The sequence below is a fragment of the Tachyglossus aculeatus genome, chromosome X3 (genome assembly GCF_015852505.1).
Source record: "Tachyglossus aculeatus isolate mTacAcu1 chromosome X3, mTacAcu1.pri, whole genome shotgun sequence".
Lineage (NCBI taxonomy): Eukaryota > Metazoa > Chordata > Mammalia > Monotremata > Tachyglossidae > Tachyglossus > Tachyglossus aculeatus.
The window spans coordinates 23,123,833-23,139,058 of record NC_052099.1 but is presented as its reverse complement, the minus strand read 5'-3'; the positions used below and the strand labels follow the sequence as shown (position 1 = coordinate 23,139,058).

Here is a 15,226-nt window from a genome sequence, read left to right as displayed (position 1 = left end):
CAGGCTATAGGTTTAGACAGATACACATGAATACACACATAAATACTTTGGGGATGGAGTGAAAATCAAAGTCCTTAAGGGGTAAAGACCTACATACGGCGCTTTGCACAGAGTAAGTGCTCAATAAATACTACTGAATGAATGACTGTATGCATAGGCAACACCACAGGGAAGGTGAAGAGAGGAAGTGACTTTGAAGACAGAGAGAATGGTGCTCTGTCATATAATAATAATAATGACATTTGTTAAGTGCTTACTATGTGTGTGTGTATATATATATATATATATATATATATATATATATACACATACTATATATATGAATGGAGTGAGAGTTTCAGAGTTTCAGGCCAGAGGAAGGATGTGAGCAAGGTATCGGTGTTAAGAAAGATGAGCCAGAAGTACAGTGAGATTGGTGTTAGAGGAAAGAAGTGTGCGGGTTGGGTTGCAGCAGGTCATCATCATCATCAGTGGTATTTGTTAAGCACTTACTATGTGCACAGCACTGTACTAAGCACTTGGGAGAGTATAATACAGCAGAGTTAGTAGACATGTTCCCTGTCCAGAGCAAGCTTACAGCCTAGGGGGGAAAATCAGCGAGGTAAGGTAGGAGGAGGAAAGCTGATTTATGCTTTAAAGTCAATGATGGCCATCATCATCATCAACATCATTATTTTACAATTCAGCATGACCTTCACTAGAACAAAGTGAAATCATTCATAATTCTTCTCAAGCTTCCAGGAAAATCAAGAAAACATAACAAGATGGCCAAGTGATGAGGACTGAACAACATGATGAGGCAGTCTCCCATAGAGATTGACAGATGGGATTTATTCTCCACTTAGGATGCTTTCAAGAATTAAAACCGGAGCTGAATGAAAGACTTGAGATTCAGTATATAGTTGGATATAATGGTAGGAAAGACATTTAATCAAAGGTAGAAAATGTCAGAAAACAACATCAGAAAAAAACATAAGGAACAAATAAGGATGAGTTTTCAAACAATTCAAGTAGAAAGTCAGGAAGCTCAAAGGCATAATAGCATGGTATAAATGTGTATGTGTGCCTATCTGTATGGACTTCCCATTGAATTGATCCTAATTACTAGGACCTGGTCCTTCTCAGTCTTGCACAGTCATTTTTGTCTGTCGTGAATTCAAACTAGAGGGATATAGGAGAGGGAAGGAGGGTGACAAACAAACAGTGAACATCATCACCCCACTATCCAACCCTTTCCCAGATCTACGTCAGATATTTGAACCTGTAAAAGTGTAAATCTGATACTACTGACCTCACAGAACACAGTTCAGGTTTCCTAGCCAAGGATTATCACATGTTAGAGGTACACTCTCCAGATGCCTTACCACTTTATCTAAAAGGTCAAAGATTGGTATTCCAGAGGAAACCTTGTCTAAGAAAAGGTGAGAAGATGTCGGAACACAGTTTTTAGAGGCAGCAAGATTTTTCTGCGATGGGGCTGGGTAACATTTAGGTGGGATCTGATTGAACTTTTGAAGTTATATTTTGAACAGCATAGGGTTTGGGTTTTTTTGGGGGGAGGGTAATTTCCAATGGACACGAGCAGAAAGATTGCACAATTTAAACATCTAGTAAGGCACAAAGTATATTAAAGTTGATAAGTTCACTGTAGGGAAAAAGAATTATAAGATAATTCTAAGAGGCCTCTTTAAATAAAAATACAAGATCATTTATGACAGGAGACTATCATTATCATCATATTCAGAATTCCTAAAACACTTTTATCAAAATATAGCCCAAAACAATTTTATCAATCATATTTACTGAACACTTACCATAGTACAGAGCACTGTACTAAGCACTTGGAAGATTACAAAATGACCAAATTAGCGGAAACATTTCCTGCCCATAGCGAACTTACAGTCTAGGGGAAATAAATGACCACCAACGTCTCACAGAAGGTATAATTACTATTCCTATTATATTCTGAAAAATTCTCCATAAAAATCAAACTGAGATCATGCTAAGAATCTGAAAATACAAATTACCTCGTATACAAGTTTACAATACAATTACATTATATTGTATATTACTTTGTATACAATACAATTACTTTGTATACAAGTAGGCTAATGGAAAGTATACATGGGACTGGGTTTTAGTCCCAGCTCTGCCACTGATCTTCTTTGTTACCTTGGGCAAGTCACTTAACCTTTCTGGGACCCAGTTTCCCCATAAATTCCCCGCTTTCCTTTCCCTCTTGGATCCTGAGCTCCATTCGGGACAGAGACTGTGTTAATCAATCAAAGGTATTTATTGAGTACTTACTATGTGCAGAGCACTGTACTATGTACTGTGTGCTTGGGAGAGAACAGTATGACAGAGTTGTGCCCAATCTTATCATCTACCCAAGGATTAGTTTAGTGTTTGGAACACACACACATACACTTAAGTGTTATAATGAAAAAATGAAATCACTACATATGAAAAATGAAAAAGTAATGCTCCTCAGCTCCACATAATTAGTGTTTTTATTTATACACATACACACACATAATTACATGTGCATTTTTGCCTTCAAAACATTCATCTCAAACCCTTCTAAGCTTTAATAAACCCCCTGAGTACCATAATAATATCAGGTCAATAAGCCTGGAAAATGCCAGGGATTTACAGTATTCAAGAATGCTATTCTTCATTTTCAGACGATGAAACATAATCATGCATTGCAAGCTAAAAGCAATAAACTAATTTCCCATTTGCAAGAGGATCATAATAAAGTCATAAAAATCCAAGGATGTATGTGGCATTTTTAGTAACAACTCTAAAACCTCCATTTATGTGCAGGCTGCAATCTTAAACAACAACTATCCTGTAAAATCTGTTTAATAATAAAAATATAAGTGTTTGCTGCCTAGCATGAATTCACAGAAATGTATGGGAATGCCACTTGGATGAAATGTCAAACCTACCAGGACACTTTACTAAGGTTTATATTATAATGACCCAAAAATATATAGCAGCCCTTCATATTTAAATATGGCACCATTAAGGGTGAAGTTTTTCTGTGGATGCAAATGGTGGTGAACATGCCTTTGCAGGACTGACCACCCTGACCACTCCAAGGTAGCCACAAATCATGGCTCTTGTTGTGTGGGATGCTCGTTCTTTGAAGCTCCTGGCGCTGTTTTGATTTTTGCCTCTTTTCGGTGATCACCGTTGAAGCTTCTGGTGATGATGACGATGGCATTTATTAAGTGCTTATTATGTGCAAAGAACTGTTCTAAGCGCTGGGAAGGTTACAAGGTGATCAGGTCGTCCCACAAGTGGCTCACAGTCTTAATCCCCATTTTACAGATGAGGTAACTGAGGCACAGAGAAGTTAAGTGACTTACCCAAAGTCGCACAGCTTGAAGAGAGCCATAGATTGCATCACAACAAGCTATGATGCTGCACTGCATAAAGTGGTGCTTTAGTATAGTAATAATAATAATAATAATAATAACAGTGGCATTGTTAAGTACTTGCTGTGTATCAAGCACTGGCATAAATACAATACAATCTGATCAGATCGACTTCTACCCCCTTTGCTTTCCATTGTCCCATTTCAGCTCCCAGATAGTAGGCTCTTGGGTGCCCTTCGTCATTCATTTTCCTCACACATCTGAACTGATGTGTTAGGTATATGGTTTAAAAGCAAATAGACAATCTGTTCAGAGCCTCGTTATTTGTGATATGTCCTGATATGATGTGTCTGACCTGATTACCACATATCTACTGCAGCACTTACTACAGTGTCTGGCTCAAAGTGCTAAATGAATAAATACCACAGTTATTATTCGTTGGTGCTGAGAACGCACTTTGATGCTATAGAACTGTTCAAGCCAGAAATGTTGTCTGAAGTGTCGAGGTTTGGGCAGTGAGGCTTAGTGGAAAGAGCACGGGCCTGTGAGTCAGAAGGATCTGAGTTCTAATTCTGGCTCTGCCACTTTCCTGCTGTGTGCCCTTGGGCAAGTCACTTCACTTTTCCGTGCCTCAGTTACCTCATCTGTAAAATGGGGATTAAGACTGAGTTCCATGCAGGACAGGGCTGCATCATCATCATCATCATCATCAATCGTATTTATTGAGCTCTTACTGTGTGCAGAGCACTGTATTAAGTGCTTATCCAACGCTATCTAAGCGCTATCCAGCGCTTATCTAAGCGCTGCATCCAACCAGATTTGCTTTTGTCCACCCCAGCACTTAGTACAGTGCCTGGAACAGAGTAAGTGCTTAATAAATACCATAATTATTATTATCATTATCAGCAGTAGTAGTTTTATAAAACTTTAGTTTGTTCCTTGTGGGCAGGGAATGTTTCCACCAACTCTATTTTATTGAGCTCTCCCAAGCTCTTAGTACATGCTCTGCACAGTAAGCACTCAAAAAATATGATTGATTGGTTCCACATTGCCACCAAACTATCGGAAAGTTTCTCTTGGGACATGACGGCTATGCATCCTGATAATTCTAGAGTAGACTGTGATACTACAGCCCTAGAAAATATACCAACTCATTATTAACCACCTATCTTAATCAGGTGTAAGAAAGGTCAACTCAACCTGCAGTAGACTCCTGTTTGGTGGCACTTGAAAAGAAACTATAACCTGCCTACCTGCTTCAGCTGCCTCCCTTTCTTGATAGTAAAACATGATGTGACGGAGACCTCCAACAGCAAAGAGTTGATCAATTTGCTCAATCTGTGAAAAATAAATGGAAGATTAATGAATATATTGGATTAGAATCTACTTTATTACAGTGATTTTCAAAAACCCGGGCAACAGTACATAATCAGTGAATGAAGGTGTAAAGAATACTGTGGTCATCTAGGCAATAAGCTCCTTGTGGCCAGAGAACAGGTCTATGAGCTCTGTTGTATTGTTCTTTCCTCAACACTTACTACGGTGCCCTGCACAAAGTAAATGCTCAATAAATACATTTAAAAAATTAAATAAATGTAATATAATAGCATTTATAAATACTATTTATTAATAGTCAATCCTCCTGCCTCAGTCAGTCACAGACATATTTGGGTGTTTCACACCCAAAAGTGAAAGGAAACTATTTCATTCCCTTTTCTTTTTACTTGGAAGAAATGATATTAAAATACAGCAACATATAATCTAAGATGCTTAGACTTAAAAGGTTTATCACCACTCTCACTTGTTACTTACTTTTCTAAATTCTTGTCTTCTACATTAACAGCATTTACTGAAACCCCTTCATTCACGCAGAATACCATACTAGCACTTGGAGGCAGACAAAAAAAATAGAGGTGATCTGCGACCTTGAGGAGTTAATCTAACAGAGATTTGTCTATGTATTGTTTCCTTGGTATTTTGTTAGCGTAGATCTATTTCATTTTCTTAAAGTCTAGTGACTGAATTACAAGTTCTTCGATGGTAAAGATCAGATTGCTTTCTAAAGAACAGCCAAACACACTGTAGATCATTAAGATGAAATAACATTAATCACTGAAAATGGTCTGAGAACACACGACAAAGACCCTAAATAAGCAAGTTACAGGCAGACAAAAGCACAAGTGTACCTAAAGAAGACCCTGTTCCATTTGCACACGAGGGTGAGAGAAACAAATCTGGTCTGCACATTTTATCATCAATAATGGTGTTTATTAAGGTGCTTACTGTTTGCACAGCACTGTACTGTTTGGGAGAGGACAATACAACACAGTCGGTAGATACATTCCTTGCCCACAACAAGAAAAACTGGATCCCTCCTCATATGGAATTTGAAATTGCCAATGTTTCCATTTCTAGTCTCCCAAGGAAATAAATATTAAAATATTCAACCACATAGAAACAGTGTGGCCTAGTGGAAAGACCATGGGCCTGGGAGTCTGAAGACCTGGCCCTAATACTGACTCCGCCAAGTGTCTGCTGAGACCTTGGGCAAATCACTTATCTTCTCTGGGCCTCAGTTACCACATCTGTGAAATGGAGGTTAATATTGTGAGCCTCATGGAGGACATGGACTGGGTCCAACCTGATTAGCTTGTGTCTATCTCAGTGCTTAGTACAGTGCCTGGCTTAAAGTAAGCACTTAACAAATACCATTAAAAAAAAGAATCAGGAAAGCAGAGATCCACACCCTCAACCTGCAAGAGACCAGAAGACTAGTAAGTCTCTCTAAGGGGTCCATCCTTTCCTTTTTCAAAACAGCCGCCTTTGGTCACAAATTAAAATTGTGGCAGCCCCAATTCTTTCCCACTGTAGTATATGGTAAAAACTCCACAAGTATTTGTTATTGCCCCATTAGAGAGTAAGCTCCTTGTAGGTAAGCAATATGTCATGTGCTTCAATGGCACATCTCAAACCCTTAGTCTAGTGGACTGCATTCAATAGGTAGTCAGCGAATGTCTAATACTACTCTTCCCACCTATAATGGTGATCGTGAGGATGACAAAAGCACCGTACCTGATTTCCCTCAAGAATAGCATCTTCTACCTCAGCCTTCTCCAGATCCACACAGGAAGCTACTGTTGCAAATAAATAATCATGTCTGCCATCCAAATGAGACCGTTTAGCTTCCTTCTCTTCCTTGAGCTTTTGCTGAAAAGGAAAATAAAAGTGTGTTCACTGTGCAATGACTTCATTCCATTGTATTTTCTCCAGCCTGTTGTATTTAAATAGCATTGAAGAAAGATGGGTTCCTCCTTCACTTTGTATTCTTTCAAACTCATCTACATTTAGTAGAGTGGTCATTCTTCCTGTTTCATATCAGACGGTGCAGTATTTAGCTGGTCTGTCCCCTGCCTGGAACGCATACGGCATCTGGTATTTTGGCTTTAAACACACAGGTTCCCTCTGGCTCAGTTCCCTCTACAAAGTCCTGTGGTTCCAAAGCAGCAGCTGGGTTTACACAGCAGACCTGGGTAGAGAAAGCAGCTCTAGAGAAAGGGGCTGTGCAGGGGTTCCCACCAACCACCCACTCCAAATTCTCTGGATCTCCACTATAGGTTGCATAAACCAGCATGGTGTAATCAACATCATCATCATCATCAATCGTATTTATTGAGCGCTTACTATGTGCAGAGCACTGTATTAAGCGCTTGGGAAGTACAAGTTGGCAACATATAGAGACAGTCCCTACCCAACAGTGGGCTCACAGTCTAAAAGGGGGAGACAGAGAACAAAACCAAACATACTAACAAAATAAATTAAATAGAATAGATATGTACAAGTAAAATAAATAATAAATAGAGTAATATGTACAAACATATATACAGGTAATGGATAATTGTAATGGATAGCCAACAGGCCTGGGAGTCAGAGGGTCATGGGTTCTAATCCCTACTCTTACACTTCATTCATTCCATCACAGCAGACACTTGTCTGCTGTGTGACCCTGGGCAAGTCACTTCACTTGTCTCTGCCTCAGTTACCTCATCTGCAAAATGGGGATTGAAACTGTAAGCCCCACATGGGACAGGGACTGTAGCCAATTTGATTTGCTTGTATCCACCCCAGTGCTTAATACCATCATTATTATTCTATCATTACATTGTGTTGTATAAATTATATGTCACATGGCATAACATGCACTTGTTACACATCAGCAAAGGAACATCTGGTATTCACAAGTTTATTAATAATAATAATAATAATAATAGTATTTTACAGATGAGGCACAGAGGTTCATTCATTCATTCAGTTGTATTTATTGAGCACTTACTGTGTGCAGAGCACTGTACTAAGCGCTAGAGATCTTAAGTGACTTGCCCAAGTTCACACAGCGGACAAGTGGTGGACCTGGAATTAGAACTTTCAACCTCTGATACCCAGATCTGTGCTAGGCCACTAGGCCACGCTGTCTCTGTCAGTGCCCACCCTTAGTCTTATCTATAAGTGCTCACCTAGGGAACTGGCAATTTTTTTTTTTATCTTCCACTCTAGTAAATTATTACACTATAATGTATTTCTCAAACTAAACTCAATGCCTGGAGAGTCACTAATTATAATTGGAAGATGAGTCCATTCTTTTAATCTTACCTCCTTCCATTCCCCACAGCACCTGTATATATGTATATACGTTTGTACATATTTATTACTCTATTTATTTATTTATTTTACTTGTACATATCTATTCTATTTTATTTTGTTAGTATGTTTGGTTTTGTTCTCTGTCTCCCCCTTTTAGACTGTAAGCCCACTGTTGGGTAGGGACTGTCTCTATATGTTGCCAACTTGTACTTCCCAAGTGCTTAGTACAGTGCTCTGCACACAGTAAGCGCTCAATAAATACGATTGATTGATTGATTGATTTAAGCCTGTTGACATTTCCTGGTTACATCAGTAAAGAACCATATATGAGCCTTTGAGCTACATTTTGTAATAAGGCTTACATCTGAGTTCACATATCTCTCCCGTACTGTCTGCCAAATGGGGACTGTGAGGTTTACAAGACAGGGAAGGTAGAAGGAGGAAGAGCAGGAAAATTGTTCTGAGCCTCAAGCCCAATGTTTACCACAGGCTGAAGTCCCCTCAGTTAAGGAGTGAGCATCTACAGCTGGGTGGATTCTCATCACTTTTGCACCTCTTTATCCACCTGGTGGGAAGCAATGGCTGTGTGCCCCCAAAGGAGAGAGGTCATGACAGCTTCTCTTGTGCACTCTTTCCATCCCCACCTCTCTCCGACTGAACAGAGCCATGGGGAGCTAAGTAGTAAGGCCTACACAATGCCAGCATCTGTTCATTCATTCATTCATTCAATCGTATTTATTGAGCGCTTACTGTGTGCAGAGCACTGTACTACGCGCCAGGAAACCAGAGCTTGAGGGAAGGAATGCCAGGGCACTCAGCATAACTCCTGTCCCACATTCTGCATCACTCTAGACCAGGCTCTGGACCCTGGATATGCAAGGGTTTTCAAATCCAGTTAACTCACTCCTCTTCAAACTCTACACTCCAGCTCCTAATTAATCTAATTCCCAGTTGTAAAAAACATACCCTAGCAAGGGACCAAATAGCCTTTTAAAATAGTTGCTAGTATTATTGTTCTTGCAGATTACAAATATTCATCTCATTTCACTTTCAGTATTCCTTTTTTTATAAATATTTCCAAATGATACTAAATCCCAATTTAATTTCCCTAGTGATAAAGGATTCCAACTTCCCTGATAGATATTCTGGAAGCGAAACACAAATAATATCATTAAAAGCTCTGGAGATTCAGCAAGTTTTGAATTAAAAAAAGTTTACCACACTGGATGAAATATAAGGTGTAACTGAATACCAAGCATCTATTTTCACACCCGTAAAGTAGAACACACACTGGTTTTATCTTGAATTGGCTGAAATCTTCCACCTCAATCTTTGAGTTTGTCCTTCATTTCATTTACTCCTAAAACCCAAAAGAACTATCCCACATCTTCAATTGCTTGGACAACTGTGCTCTTGAATCTGTTCTTATTGATTCTCCATAGAAATTCATCTATTTTTTAAATTGGCCACAATCAGCAGTCTCAGTTGGCAACTATCTTAGGGTGCTTAAGGAATTGGTGGAATATTCTTGCAGAGTCAATAGCTGTCATTTTCTGGACTGGGGACCTCTCAGAAGATTGGAAAAGGGCAAACGGATCCATCTTTAAAAAGAGGGAAAGGCCTTACTTTCAGGTTGGGTGTTTTTGTTTTACCTTTCCCTATAGGTCTGTCATCAACCCTCCCCCATACTTATTCTTGGATTGTGAGCCCCTTACAAGTTAGGAATAGGGTTTAATGCTCACCCATGAATCTTTTCCCAATGCTTAGTACATTATTTTGCACATGGTGTACAATAAATACTATTAAATGACTAAATAAAAAAGAGCTCACAACCTCTGGGCTTTCTTACTCCTTTACTAAGTACTCCCCTTGTCATCATGACAGCAACAGCCCCTCTTTTGCTAGCATGGGTTTGCTCTCAAGGAGGCCCATGTTTCTAGAAAAGGACAGTTGTTCCCACTTTGATTCTGAAAACCAAGTGCCCCCAAAGCATCAAGAGCTCCTCTGAAGGGGAAGAAAGTCTAAGGAGGAGCTCTCCCTCCTCTGTAGCCTTCTTCCCAACCCTTCTCTCTTCCTGAAGGTAATGTCACTAAATACTGTCCTGGATGAGTCAGTAGCATTTATTGAGCACTTAGTAGGGGGCAGAGCACTGTATTAAGTTCTTGGGAGAATGAAATATAACAAAGATGGTAGACACATTCCCTGACCAGAACAAGCTTACAGTCTAGAAGGGGAGACATTAATATAAATAAATGAATTATAGATAAGTGCTGTGGGACAGAGAGGCATGTGTAATAGGTGCAAATCCAAATGCGTACACACTTCTGAGCATGCATAGAAGAGAGTGGTAGAAGAGAAGCAGCTTACTGGAAAGAACATGGGCTTGGGAATCACAGATCGTGGGTTCTAATCCCAGCTCCACACTGTCAGCTGTGTGACTTTGGGCAGGTCACTTTACTTCTCTGTGCCTCAGTTACCTCATCTGTAAAATGGGGATTAAGACTATGAGCCACAACCTCACTACCTTGTATCCACCCCAAAGCTTAGAACAGTCCTTGACACATAGTAAGCGCTTAACAAATAATAATAATAATAATAATAATAAGAGAAAAGGAGGGGTTAGTCAGGGAAGTCCTCTTGGAGGAGATGTGCCCTCAAGAAGGCTTTGAAGGTGGGTAGAGTGATCGCCTGTCAGATGTGAAGAAGAAGGGTATTCCAAGCCAGAGGTAGGACCTAGCTGAGAGGTCAGCGGCGAGATGGATGAGATCGAGGTACAGTGAGGAGGTTGGTATTAGAGGAGCAAAGTGTGGGGCTGGGTTTTGGTAGAAAAGTGGAGAGGTAAGGTAGGAGTCAATGTAATAGTCAAAATTCCCTTAGAAGAAAAGAATTGCACAGGTTTGTAGCTCCCACTTTTTTTTCTGAAGGCATCCTAATTTTTTCATGTTTTTTCTGATATTTATATATCCATACATCTGTAATCTATTTTAACGTCTGTCTCCCCATCTAGTCTGTAAGCTCCACATGGGCAGGGATCATCTATACCTACATCTCTGTAATCTCCCAACTACTCAGTTCAGTGTTCAGCACACAGTAAGTGCTCAAGTATCACTGATTGATTGATTTCTCTATAAATGGCTTGGCCTGAGCCATTTAGTTTAAAAAAAAAAAAAAAGGCAAGACTAGGGCATGGACTCCCATTCCAATAACTGCACAGTTACTGAGATTCTACCATCTGTGCTTTAGATTCCACAATACTCTCCAGAAAAGGTTTTATTAGATTGCCTTTGAAGAAAAGTAACCAAACCTTCTCCCAATCACCACCAATCTACAAGCTGCAAAGAGAGTAGTCTCTGGTGTATTCACAGTAGAGCTTGATCTATCAGAGAAAGCAGAAGGAGGGTGTAATTTATTTTAATGCCTATCTCCCCTGTTAGATTGCAAATTCCTTAAAGGCAGAGATTCTGTCTACTTACTCTACTGTACTCTCCCAAATGCTCTGTACAGTATTGTTTTTTTAAAGTATTTGTTAAGTGCTATGTGCCAGGTACTGTTCAAAGCACTGGGTAGATGCAAGGTAATCAGGTTGGACACAGTCCTCGTCCCACATGGGGCTCATAGTCTTACTTCCCCCATTTTATGGATAAGGAAAATGAGGCACAGAGAAGCTAAGTGTCTTACCCAAGGTCATACAGCAGACATGTGGTGGAGCCGGGATTAGAACCTAGGTTCTTCTGATTCCCAGTCCCATGCTCTATCCACTAGGCCATGCTACTTCAAGAACTCAGTAAATTCCACGGAAAGATGGATTAGGTGGGAGCATAAGGAAATTAGCATTCTCTCCGATGTAACAGATCATAAAATGCAAGCTCATTGTGGGCAAGGAATGTGTTTATTGTTCTCTCCCAAGTGCTTAGTACAGTGCTCTGCATACAGTAAATGCTCAATAAATACAATTGACTGAATAGATCCCATTAGACTGCACACACCTTGAGGGCAAAGCATTTAGTCAACCAAGTATTTAGTTCAATGCTCACTGCACAATAGGTGCTCAATAAATACTATCGACTGGAGATCTTGGCAACACCCAACACCCACTGGTGCCCTACCATCACATATGGGAAGTTCTGCCTTTTGGAGAATCAAGATTAGAAATAAAATGGGCCACAACGTACAAAGTTTTTCACCTTCTTAGAGTTTTGATTTTCCCAGCAGATCATTAAACCACATGAAAGGTTGAAACTACCTTCACCTCTCAGGAGTTTCAAAATGTGAAGTGCTTGAGCAAATCCAAGCAAGTCTGGACTTGATTAACATCTAATGTTCAAACTGGTTTGAACCAGTTTGACTATTTTTAATCAGGTGAGTAACTGCAGCATTGATATGTCTTCCGATTTCAAAGGAGGAGCCTAAGCATCTGGGCTGTGATGCAACATTCTTCCTTGGCAGAAACACTACCCAGCGTTGTAAAGGAAGCAAATATTCCTGCTACCCAACAATGAATCATTTGAAATGTTGACTTTTGTACATCAATAACTTTGCCTGTTGCATTTCTTCCAAGTTTGCTTCATATTCATCCTTTAAACTAAATCTTGGAGAAAGATGTTTCATTCCCAGGTCCAGAGACTTTTTCTTTCCATGTCCAACAATTGATAGCCATCACTGGTCCTCAAAGAGAACAAACATCCACTATTTCCAAATATTACTTTTCTGCTGCCCCAGTTGATTGTAAGCTTGAAGGTAAGGAATTTGAGTATTCCTCCTGTTATACTTTTCCAAGTGCTTAATTCAATGAATAGAACTCAGCAGTAGCTCAATAAATGCCATCTACTGACAGGATTACTCTACCTGTGCTAGGTTCAAGAGCTAACCTAACAGCTTGATGCCGGACCAAAGTAAAGGCAAGAATAGAAGAATTCACCACTGAAATAAAACACTACAGCGAGCCAAAAGAGCGAATTAAATAATTCAAATGCAAGCCAACTAGTTTGGAAACACAACTCCTAAGACAATGTGCAACGGACTTCCACTGGTAAATCTATAACCCTTCACAAATTACTGCTCATGATCAGGGCCAGTTGAAGGCTAGGACTTGAGCAATAGAAACCTGGGGGGAATCCAAGCTTATTTCGCTCAATTAATCAGTCAGTGGTTTTCACTGACATTGGTACCTGAATCTGACTGTGAAGCAAAATGGTTGGAGAGTGAGATACTTCAGTGATATTGGTACCACAATTTAGAACTGGGGTGAGGAATGGGGGTAGGGGTATGGAGAGCACTGATCATCTCTGAAATCCAGGAAGAGGCCAGATAAATCTTACTTGAAAAAAGTATCTTCTTCCTTACTCATTCCAAGCCCTGGTATTTGTTCTCCTGGGCCCCTACCTTTATTGCCATTGACTGTTTATTAAGTGCTATTATCTTCCTCATTTATAGAGATACTGAAATTCCTGGGAAAAGGCCCTGCTTGTTACATATATTCTTGTTACATATATGGCATAGATTCTATCAACTCAGAACACAAGAATATTTAATTCATATAGTTAGCCATTTTAAATTAAACTGATTAAATCCACTAATTCCTCATGAATTGTAGTCTCTCATGGCTTACATTAGTAACCTCTCCTTCACACTTGCTGTCAAGTTTCTCTTGTCTTGCAACTAGAAATAACGCTGTAGAAACTCATTATTTTTAGAGATATTTAGAGTGTGGATAGCTCAACACAAACCATCACTACTATTAAAAAAACAACTCAGGTGCATGTCCTGTTGGAGTAAGACATAACTCTCACCTCTTGACCACTGGTGTCTGAACATTACTCCCCCATATGGCAAGGGGCGAGAAAAGATTACCTACTGTACTTTCCTAGACAAAGTAAGCAAGAGATTTTCTCTCACCATCTTCGTCATCTCACCATCTTCAAACTGAAAGCCAACTCTACTGCTAGGAAGCTTGATTACCCACATAAACAGGCAAAGAGAGAGATACAGAAAAAAAGAAATACCCTTTCTCATTTTTCCATCTAGGATCCATAAAAGAGATCGACTTCGTTTTTTTAGGGTGTCTTCTGTCTTATCAGTCACAAATATATTACTCAACATTTTGGCAAGTTTTCCCTCCAACTCTAAGTCTATGAAGAATGAAAGGGCCACTGGTCTTATTATTTTTGGCAACTCACACTTTATTTTGATATCTTCAGGGGGTCGTTTTGTATTTTACATCAAAAGGACCTCATCTCAAATTATTAGAAATTAGACAAAAGCCGACAACTGAAAAGTTTGCACTCTAAGGCCCTACCCAGCTACAAATGTAACTTTTTATGATGAGAATCCACAAAGCTTTCAGAAAAGAATCACTACCTGTTTTCCCTAAAGAACTGATATTCCCCAAAGATGTATAGCCTCTCCAGTTACAATATATCTAAGTATGAGAATGAGAAACAAAGAGAAAGTTAATCTCTAGACTGTAAACTACTTATAAGCAGAAACACATCTTCCAACTCTGTTGTACTGTACTCACCCAAGCACTTAGTACAGTGCTCTGCATACTGTAAATGCTCAATAAGTACCAATGATTGATTATTATTCATTTTTCCTCTACTTGAAATATTCATTTGTGACTACAACCCTGTCGAACTGGGACACTGAGTACAGAGGCTAATTCCACAGCCAGTCAAGTGTGAAAACTGCCTTGATTCTTTTACTCCGGGATTTTTCAAAACAGAATTGATGATCGTCTCTAGGCCTGAAACAAGTTTACCAACAGTATTATGACTTACCGTTAAAACACGAGTGATACTTTGTTTCCATAGTTGCCTCCTACCCGTCCTGATCATTGTAGAAGCATGAAGACCTTATAGAATATGGAAGGTCAATTTTTCCTCAACGATCTTGTAACACTCTGGTGGCCTTCATTCATTGTACAGCAATCTTTAAAGTGAAATACCTTCTGAAGGACTACTGGCTTCAAATCAGGCTCACATCTCTCAATCCCTCCCGTCAAGAACTAATGTACAGATATTAAATGTTAATGAATTCAAAATAAAAAGTCAGAATGTAAAACAGGAAATTCCTCTTCATCTAGAGCCTGGGTCACTGGATCACTCAACATTCAGCGGCCTGTGTTGTTAAGGCGATGCTATGTGCATGCTCTATTGTTTACCTAAACTAAGCTCTTAATCTTACATAACAGCTAGCCGGACTATTTT

At 39.5% G+C, this 15,226-nt stretch overlaps 1 protein-coding gene across 1 annotated transcript in view; it reads right to left on the bottom strand.

Moving 5' to 3' along the window:
- DNAH5 (dynein axonemal heavy chain 5) overlaps nucleotides 1-14,854 on the bottom strand; it is a 180,154-nt gene extending 165,300 nt beyond the window's left edge. Inside the window, exons 1-3 of the mRNA XM_038770441.1 lie at nucleotides 14,798-14,854; nucleotides 6,456-6,590; nucleotides 4,637-4,721 (exon numbers count right to left, since the gene is read on the bottom strand). Coding sequence (XP_038626369.1) covers nucleotides 4,637-4,721; nucleotides 6,456-6,590; nucleotides 14,798-14,854 — 277 coding nt within the window. The remainder of the gene's footprint in view (nucleotides 1-4,636; nucleotides 4,722-6,455; nucleotides 6,591-14,797) is intronic.
- Nucleotides 14,855-15,226: the final 372 nt, after the last annotated feature.